General features: G+C 38.5%; 2 protein-coding genes across 4 annotated transcripts in view; one reads left to right on the plus strand and one right to left on the minus strand.

Moving 5' to 3' along the window:
* The window catches only part of LOC107695135 (cathepsin D-like), a 7,984-nt gene extending 2,390 nt beyond the window's left edge, over window positions 1–5,594 (plus strand). Inside the window, exons 5-11 of one of the 3 annotated variants that reach the window (XR_001634963.1) lie at window positions 938–1,137; window positions 1,682–1,804; window positions 1,961–2,105; window positions 2,307–2,405; window positions 3,409–3,648; window positions 4,286–4,338; window positions 4,755–5,594. Coding sequence is in view for 1 of the 3 variants with exons in the window: in XM_016494949.1 (XP_016350435.1) it covers window positions 938–1,137; window positions 1,682–1,804; window positions 1,961–2,105; window positions 2,307–2,405; window positions 3,409–3,570 (729 nt within the window). In the remaining 2 variants the exon portion in view is untranslated. Of the gene's footprint in view, window positions 1–937; window positions 1,138–1,681; window positions 1,805–1,960; window positions 2,106–2,306; window positions 2,406–3,408; window positions 4,169–4,285; window positions 4,339–4,754 lie in introns of those variants that run through there. The other 2 variants (XR_001634962.1, XM_016494949.1) reach the window with 2 other exon arrangements.
* Window positions 5,595–5,695: 101 nt separating this feature from the next.
* LOC107695134 (mitochondrial dynamics protein MID51-like) overlaps window positions 5,696–9,932 on the minus strand; it is a 22,439-nt gene continuing 18,202 nt past the window's right edge. Inside the window, exons 4-6 of the mRNA XM_016494948.1 lie at window positions 9,159–9,339; window positions 8,173–8,435; window positions 5,696–7,218 (exon numbers count right to left, since the gene is read on the minus strand). Of these exons, the coding sequence (XP_016350434.1) occupies window positions 6,400–7,218; window positions 8,173–8,435; window positions 9,159–9,339 (1,263 nt within the window). The 3' untranslated portion in view covers window positions 5,696–6,399. The remainder of the gene's footprint in view (window positions 7,219–8,172; window positions 8,436–9,158; window positions 9,340–9,932) is intronic.

Raw genomic sequence — 9,932 nt, forward strand, 5'->3', positions numbered from 1 at the left:
GAAGCTTATGTTGCATACGGTTTTCTTTAGTTTTAATTTGCCTAACTATCGATCTGACCCAGTAGATGCCATAATCCCACTCTGTCTCTCTCCCGCTTTCCGTTTTTTTTTTTGTTAAATGGTGGGTGTTTACGCAGTTGGCTAGAGCAGTGCTGATTGTCTGTCTGTCTGTGTGTCTATCTATGTCTCTGTCTATCTATCTCTGTCTGTCTGTCTGTCTATCTATCAGTCTGTCTGTCTGTCTATCTATCTATCTGTCTATCTATCTATCTATCTCTGTCTCTGTCTATCTCTGTCTGTCTATCTATCTCTGTCTGTCTGTCTATCTATCTGTCTCTGTCTGTCTGTCTATCTATCTCTATCTATCTATCTCTGTCTGTCTGTCTGTCTGTCTATATCTATCTATCTATGTCTGTCTGTCTGTCTATCTATCTATCTATCTATGTCTCTGTCTGTCTGTCTGTCTATCTATCTCTGTCTCTGTCTGTCTGTCTATCTTCAGTTTTAGTTTTAAGAATTTAAGTACTTTAACTTAATGCAGGAATACACTGCACAGATTTTTTTCTAGATTTTTGCCCTGATTTAAAGTCAAGGAAGAGTTGATTATAGTTGCTAAAGTTCAGAGCCATTCTGGATAATTTCTGGCCTTCAGAGTTGACAGATTTCACAGAAAATCATGCAGTGTATGATGGGCACAAGACTCTGATTTGTATTATTATTATTATTAAGCCTATTAATTATGTTCTTTTCTTTTATTTATATATTTGTTTTATTTATTTATTTTATTTTATATGATCCTCAGTAATTTAGTGTATGATGCCCAGCTTTAAATATCCAACTGTTTAGAAAGTATAGTTTTAACAGTTTTAGTTAACCATAAGCACACTGTTTGAGGCATCAACATGCCCAAAACTCACACATTTGTATCTGTTTGTAGTTAGCAGGGCTGAAGGTGCCAAACCAGCAGTTTGCCGAGGCGGTTAAACAGCCTGGGATTGTGTTTGCGGTGGCACGTTTTGATGGCATTCTGGGCATGGCATACCCCGCCATTTCTGTAGATGGGGTTACGCCGGTGTTTGACACAGCCATGGCTGCCAAAATCCTGCCTCAGAATATCTTCTCTTTTTATATCAACCGGTAAGCCTCTTTTTTTGCTCATTTCAAGGTTCATTTGACTGGTTTTTCAAATCGTTTAGCAACATGGTGGACATTTAATATTGACATGGGAGAGTTTGGAAAGGAAACAACATTGTTTCCCTTACCTGAGGTTCCTCTCTTTTCTTCTCCATTTCCTATTTATAATGGTGAAGAATGTGGCTACAAATGTAGACTGATAGTGTGACCTTCAGTATGAAAGAATTGTATTTATTCTTGTGTTAAACGATAACGCATGACGCCTATTGCTGCTTGCAGAGCAGTGCCGCCCCTTTCTTGCTTTTCAAAGCGCATGTGCATGTTACAGCCAATTTATCACACTATAGTCAATTGTTCTGTCTGTATAAAAAGCCTCTTTTACTAACTGAATGATTCATGACTAAAACGTGCACATGTGGGTCAGGCTTTGCCTACATTTTGGGGACCGAGATGTGTAACATTTTAAAATCACTTGCGTTGTAGGGACTGTCATCGCAGTGGCTTAAAAATGCTAATTCTTGTTAATAAATGTTGTGTGTATGTGTAGGGACCCCGTGGGTGAAGTTGGAGGTGAGCTGATGCTGGGAGGTTTTGACCAGCAGTATTTTGACGGTGATCTGCATTACGTCAATGTCACACGAAAAGCCTACTGGCAGATAAAGATGGATGAGTATGTGATTACCATTACTATACAAGCCATGTTGGTTTTTAGCCAGATTAATATTGGTTTACTAGAATGTTTTTTTTGTTGCTGCAGTCAGTGTTTATGATGGCTGCAAACTGGCTAATAAATGACTTCTTGCTTATACTGGTTGTTTTCCAACAGAGTTCAGGTGGGTGGCACGCTTACCCTCTGCAAAAATGGATGCCAGGCAATTGTTGACACGGGAACATCAATGATCACGGGGCCGGTTCAAGAGGTGCGGGCGCTTCAGAAAGCCATCGGAGCCATACCACTGCTCATGGGAGAGGTGAGGAGCATTCCTGCTAAAATAGATCTTCTTCAAAACGTATAAATTAAATCATTTTATAATGGTTATTCTTTATTTATAAATTATTTTATTTTGATTTTTTTTGTCATTTATTTCCTTTTAATTTGCTGACACTTTCATTGCAAAGTATTTCCAGCATAAATTGAGGAAGTTGTAAAGTGAGCATTTCCTCTTTTGTAGTACTGGATTGACTGTAAGAGGATTCCATCACTTCCTGTTGTTTCCATGAGCCTGGGAGGGAAGATGTTCAACTTAACTGGAGAGGACTATGTTCTGAAGGTGCATCATCCCCCTCTTTACAGAATCTGGTGTGGTTTTTCTCTTACTCTGCAGAGGTTGGAAAGGGACGTTACAGAGGAACATACAACGTTATGTTGAACATACAAAGTCCTTTTTACATAGAAATGCAATTTCATGGAATAAATTGCCTCATTCCTTGACGTGAAAGATTAAGTTGGTGGCTAAAAGATGCTTTTTTGTGTGTGTATATGAAGTCACCTTTTTGGAAGAATAAGTTGCTCAATTAGTATGTGAATGTTTGAATAAATAGAATTTAATGTTATATATTGTGTAAGGGTTTGGGATACATTTTCTTCACCTTCATACACGCCTGCCTCCATCCATTTAAAAAAATAAGTCACCAAAAAAAGAAAAGAAAAAATGATCCTCTGCAGTGAATGGGTGCCGTCAGAATGAGAGTCCAAACAGCTGATAAAAACATCACAATAATCCACCAGTAACTCTAGTCCAACAATTAAAGTGAAAAGCTGCATGTTTAAAAGAAACCAATCCAACATGAACTTTAAACATGCAGCTTTTCACTTCACAAGAAGTTAACTGATGGACTGGAGTGGTGTGGATTACTTGTGGATTATTGTGATGTTTTTATCAGCTGTTTGGACTCTCATTCTGACGGCACCCATTCACTGCAGAGGATCCAGTGGTGAGCAAGTCATGCAATGATACATTTCTCCGAATCTGTTCCAATGAAGAAACAAACTCGTCCTGGTTGGCCTGAGTGTGAGTAAACATTCAGCAAATCTTCATGTTTGGTTGAACTATTCATTTAATTACATCAAGGACCACATTGCATAGGATGATTTTCTTTTTATTGTACACCGAAAAAAAATACAAATTTAAAATAAATCTAAATTTCTGTTGCTTTTATGTTTGGAATCTAATCAAATCTCAGGACGTTGATTAAAACTGCTTTGGAAATGAATGCAGCATTGATTCATTGAACACTTTAAATCAATCTTAACTCACTTCTATCTTTTCTCAGATGACTCACATGGGTGTGAGTGTTTGTCTGTCTGGCTTTATGGCAATGGATATCCCACCCCCCGCCGGGCCGCTGTGGATTCTGGGAGATGTGTTCATTGGCCGCTACTACACTGTGTTTGACAGGGAGGCAGACCGTGTGGGCTTTGCTCCTGCTAAATGAAAAGAGTGATAAAAATCACATTGTATTGTACTGGACCTAATGGGCCATTAGCAGCACAGAAACCACTGGTTGAAGTTGGTAAGTCTTTTACAATTTGAAATATGCAATGTAAGAAAATCAACAAATGCCTGCGTTACAGGACATGTTTTTCCAAGTATTAAACTCAAAGCAAAGCTGAAAAAGAAGAAATGAGACACACTTGTTGAGCTAGGGATGCTCTGTACTTCCCCCTTGAAGCCTTGCTTGTTTTTATTTTGCACTGTTTCAATAGATGAATGAAAAAACTATGCATTTTTAGTTTATAATGAAGCTATTAATTATCTTTGTAGAAAATTTAATAAAGATTGAATAAATTGCTGGTAGATGAATAGTATTTTGGATTTGTGGCATTCATATGTTTTTGTCAGTTGACTTTTGTATGTGTGTGTAAACCATTTTGATAATGTTGGTGTATCATACTCAATTTATCACACTGAAATGAATTGTATTTCTGTTAAAGCTGATCAAGACTACTTGGTTTCTTTATTGTCTGATCATTTAACTCAAAATCGCAGCAAAAGTTCTTCCAAACCTGAAGTTAAATAAAGTTTTGTTTGTAGTTGCTTGTTTGGTTTGTGCTCTGCTGTCTATAGTTGAATTTACTTTGAAAGATTTTTTTGTCTAAACTGCTCAACTGATGGTGGTTTTCCACTTTTTCTATTTTGTAATTTGTAAGCAGTTGATTTGATTGGTTGACTGCATCTCTAGCCCTACAGAAACAAGACATTGGTTAGTTCCTGCATACTGTGATAGTGTCAGTCATCTTCAGTTTCTTGTGATGATCCAAAACGTCCATCACATGACCTCTAGAGTCAGTTTAGCACATTACATTTAACATATCAATATTTACCTTTGGCTGAAATTCTGTCATACCACTGAGGTTAATTTGATTTGCCTTGAGCACAAATCTAATTTCAGTCAGAAAATAATGCTAATTCAACTACCATTTAAAAGTTTGTAATTTTTCAATGCAGCCTTGCTTGATAAAAGTATCAATTTCTTTCAAAAAAATAAATAAATCTGACCCCAAACATTGGTCTATGTCAGCTATTGGACTCAGAGACTTGCACAAATAATTCACAATAATGTTATAATACAGTTTCACTCCATTCGACTTTATTTTCATCCTTTGCTCTGTATTGCAGCACAAAGACCCGAGGCACAGAACAAATTATACAAATTGCTGTTTAATAAAAATACAAAATCACCAGGAAATGAAGAAACGAGTACACAAGCATCACATGCAAAGTACTAGGCCAAGCTGAACTGCACTGCTTTTGGATTCAGTGCTGCCTTTTCACATCATTCGCCAGGTAAATGTGTTTCTGCTACATCACACTGGTAGAGACACGTGTTCTGGTTACGCAAGCAAAATAAATGCTTCAATACATAAACGCAAGATCTCCTGCGAGTTTTGGCATTTCATATCGGAGACGAAGCCTATTGTATATTTTGTTCTAGCAAACGTCACTCTCCAAGCACAAAGAATGATCATAAGATACACAAAGAGTTTCACACTGGTTTTTGGTTACATCTGTACAATCAATACAAAAATACTAAAATATGTCTATGAAGTCTGTTTTTTTAGGCTCTTGTACATCATTTCAGTTCCCCTTCCTTATAACCCACAGCCTCAAAAAAGTAAACCGTGTTTTTGAATGATTCTATAGCTTTAAGGAGGTCTGCAACGGTTTCCTTGGTTTATTAGGCAGCTGTAATACAATAAAAATCACATCTGCTCTTAGTTTAGCCATTCTAAAGATGTGTTTTGATTATTAATTCAGGTATTTATCTTCATCTGGTTTCAGCAGTGTGGTAATAACTCGTGTCGACCATTTAAATAACATCATATCCATTCAACATTTCTGAGTTGCTTTTACAGGATAATGTAACTGAAAATAAGCAATTAGGTAAAATAGGTCATTTGCATATTTTAATGTCACAAACTGACAAGAAAGATGGAAATATGGGGGAGAAACATGATCTTTTTCTTAAACGTTATTATCACTATGCAATTGATTTTGAATAATGGACAGAAATCCTCTGAAAAATATTAAGTTATTTTAGGCATTTTTTACTGTGTTTTAATTTCATTTGCCTTCCAATAATTTAATATTTCAGAAAGTTGGTTTACTAAAAATAATTCAATTATACAATCACACCTTCAGCGTCAGAGTTGCAAGCATTTATGAAAAAAATCACAGGAAATTTAGTAACTGAAAGATAATTTAGAGACCCTGCCATCCGATTAATCTAAAACAGCTCTCTGTGTCATATATTTTTCTAAAGGAAAGTATTTTGACGAATCCAAGAACAAAATCTGAGAAAATACTGAACAACGTTCCACGTAAGGAATAACTGGCAAACATAAAATCATGAATTTCACAGATCAAATGTAATATGTCAAATTACCACCAGAAACTCATTGCATTTTGGGTAACAACAGAAACACATAAGACATGACGGTGCTTGAATCTATAATAAAATATCACTGAAGTTAGAATCTGATTCTTCACTAGATAAATATATAATCGTTATGATACTTCACTGTGCATTAGAAAAGTCAAAAACACTGAAATGATATAAGACGGGCCATATAAAATATGACCAACGGATGAGGTTGTAGAACCTGAAAATAACTTATGATGGTATGACTGACAAAAACAATTGAGGTTCCTGATCTACTCAGAACAAGACACGTATGAAAACATTGCCATTATTTTGGTTTGTGTATCAACTCAATTCTGTGCGGGGACCAAAAAGTGGTGGGCATATGTGCATGCGTGTTTTCTAAACAGTTCTCAAAAGGCTCTCTGGGTCAGACAATGCACAGTATAGTGTGTATCCCAGTTCATCTATTTCCTGTGGTGTTAGCTCACAGAACAGATTGACTTTGAGACTGAAGATGCAGGGTAACCTCCCAGCCTCTAGGTGTCCCACTAGTGCACGAAGCAGCTGCATGAAACGATCGGCGAGCGCTTCCTGAGTCCAATCGCCCTCCTGTTCGCTCAGGAGAAGGATTGCGTTAGTGAGCTGGCTTGCGTTTAATCGTGCCAGCGCTGGATTCAGTTTACACACGGCTTTAACGACTTTAAGACACGCGCAACGGCACCCGGCGTCTTCCTGATCGAGCGCACGTAACTTCGCCGTTTCCGCCACACGAAAACTCTGCCGCCACAGGTTCTCATGCCGTTCGGCGGCCAATCGATGCGGTTTGGCGATCAGCGAGACGCCGTCCTCCATAACAAGCAATGGGAGGAAGTCCACATAAAGGCGACGGTCCGTTTCGTACTGCACTTCTAGCGTAAGCGTTTCCGACGGGACCACGGGTCGGATGATGTAATCTAAAACACTACCGATGGCGGGCCAGTTGATGGAGCCGGCGACGAGCTTCTCGAAAACTTCTAGGACGCTCTTTGGGGAAAGGTAGCCACCCACCATGCAACGGTCCCAGTAGCTGCTTCCTCGTGGGAAGTACTCAAGGTTTTCCCGACGAACCAGCCAGAAGCCAGGAAGGTTCATGATGGTGTCCTCACCAGGAATGGATGACCAGAGATTCTTCTCAAGGATCATGGGTACCATCAGCTGGGCGTGGTCAGCAGTCACCACCTAAAAATGTGAAAAATAAAGATTGAGGGATGAATTACACAAAGGTTGCATTACATTGAACAAATGTGAGAGTAAAGACGTATAAAATGTTACAAAAGAGTTCTATTTTTAAATAAACTTTCTAAATTGAACCTTCTATTTATCAGAGAATCTTGATAGAATTCCACAAACATATTAAAGGGGACATCGGATGCCCATTTTAAACAAGTTGGTATGATTCTTTAGGGTCAAAACCCCTGCATTGCTAACGAGACATTGTTGTCGCTATGGTTGCTTAAGCGCACAGAAAATGGCGGACAGGGTACAACTTGCTGAGGGCGGAAATATGCTAATACGTGACAGTCCGTCAGTGGTTGTGGGCGGGGCTTGAGCAGTATGACGTCATACTGCTCAGAAAATTTTGGGCTTGATAATTGAGACCGTTTAGGTTTTTTGGGGTTTAAAAAAACAGGAGTGAATGGATTTTTATCATTGTAGGGTGTTTGTGTCCACACACTGCTTAGACACATTCATATGCAAACCACCATGTAGAAGTGAATTTTGCATCCGATGTCCCCTTTAAGCAGCACAACTGCTTTCAACATTGATAAGAAATGTTTCTTGAGCTGCAAATCAGCATATTAGAATGATTTCTGAAGGATCATGTGACTGAAGACTGAAGTAATGATGCTGAAAATTAAGCTTTGATTCACAGGAATAAATAACATTTTAAAGTATATTAAAATAGAAAATAATTATTTTCAAATGTAATGATATTTCACAATATTACAGTTTTTTATGTATTTTTGATAAATAAATGCAGCCTTGGTGAGCAGAAGAGACTTAAATTAAACAATATTTAAAATCTTACCAACTCAAAACTGTAGATTAAAAGCACTTAAATTAAAGGCCCTATACTCTTGCTTATTATGTGACAATTAAAACGCTCTCAGAACTGATCACACTTGTTCTCACCTGAAGGTCATCGTATAGACTTCCGCTGAGGTACATTTCTCGTAGGGGCATATCAGGCAGTTTAGCATGGAGAAAGACTCTGAGCTCTGCACAGATATCTAACGCAGCACGCCGAGCGACGGCCTGCTCTTCTGAAGGGATCGCCACTCGCTCTTGAAAGAAGGCCCAGAGGTGTTCCTGCAGCGAGAGGCGCATCCGTGCCTTCTGGAGTTCAGCCTTACCAGGATGGCCACCACCACGGCCCATAACACGATGTAAATAATCTAAACAAAAGAAGAAAACACAATATACTTATGACAATCAATTTAGCATACTTAAAACATTCTCATACCTTCCAAAGGTCAAAACCTGGAAGAATAATTCTACTTAATCACAACACTCAGCCTAAAGCAACACAATCTTTAGTCTTCCAGACACAGATTGAGACTAGTCTTGGACTATGTTGGAGAATAGATGACATAGGATGCTGAACTAGTCATTCAACAAACAATTGATTAGTGAGGATGATTTTGAAAATTTCCAATGCTTACTTCACAACGACTAGTCATTCAGACATGTCACCAACTAGTCAAAATGATTATATATATCCCTAATGCCCATACAACAAATGAAGGGTCTACAGAAACCTACAGTGTATTAGTTAAGGAAGGGTTTAAATACCCACTGAGCAAGTAGAGCAGACACTCCAACATGTACAAGCCAGGTAAACAATAAGGATACAGGTTAGGATAAGATAAACTAGGAAAAACTGTCCATGATGGCCCAGGATTAAAAATAAATGAAGAATTTGAATGAAAACAAAAAAATAAATAGATTTAAAAAAAAAAAACTCCTCAATCTATAAAGAGGAAATTCAATAATATGAAACAAAACTAAAACATAACGTTTGTGGTCATCAGGAAGTTTTTAAAAAAGCATGTTTTTTCATGGTTGTTGCATATAAAAGTACAGGATGTTAATTATGCAAGGCACCAGAGATTCATTACCTGGCTTGAAGGAGCTGGAGGAGGTGGGGAGCGTCTGTAGAGAGCGGCTGATGTTCTGTTTCATGTTCATGTTCAGTGTCCGTGGTGATGACCCCAGCCAGCTCGGCTCCTCCCAGCTTCTTCGTCCCGACGGGTCGGCTTTAGTGGGACTGGATGGGGCACTGAGTGCTCGATCGTACATCTGAGACAAACCAAACTCAATTACAGTGACGTGACATGTGGCCAAGTATGGTGACCCATAATTAGTGCTCTGCATTTATCCCATCCAAAGTGCACACACACAGCAGTGAACACACACACCGTGAACACACAGCCTTGCTCAAGGGCACCTCAGTCGTGGTATTGAAGGTGGAAGAGAGTCCACCTATTCACTCCCCCCACCTACAATCCCTGCCGGTACGAGACTCGAACCCGCAACCTTTGGGTTACGAGTCCGACTCTCTAACCATTAGGCCACAACTTCCCTTCTCTAACCTAATGGTTAGAGAAGGCACTATGAAGGGAATACCTTCATACCTTCAAGGGAATACCTTCATATTATACACTAATAATAATAATAATAAATCTACAGTGCTGGAAACAAAGCATTGACTTTTTTTAAAGGGATCTTTTTTCTGCCTCTCATGAGGTACACTTACAAGATTTCCTCTAAAAAACACCTTCATTACATGTGAAATAAGCTACAGAACTTGTGCAGGTCTCTTGCACGGGATATTAAAGGGGTCCTATTATGCTTTTTCACTTTTTCAACTTTAGTTAGTCTGTAATGTTGCT

The sequence above is a fragment of the Sinocyclocheilus anshuiensis genome, unplaced genomic scaffold (genome assembly GCF_001515605.1).
Source record: "Sinocyclocheilus anshuiensis isolate Anshui unplaced genomic scaffold, SAMN03320099.WGS_v1.1 scaffold434, whole genome shotgun sequence".
Classification (NCBI taxonomy): domain Eukaryota; kingdom Metazoa; phylum Chordata; class Actinopteri; order Cypriniformes; family Cyprinidae; genus Sinocyclocheilus; species Sinocyclocheilus anshuiensis.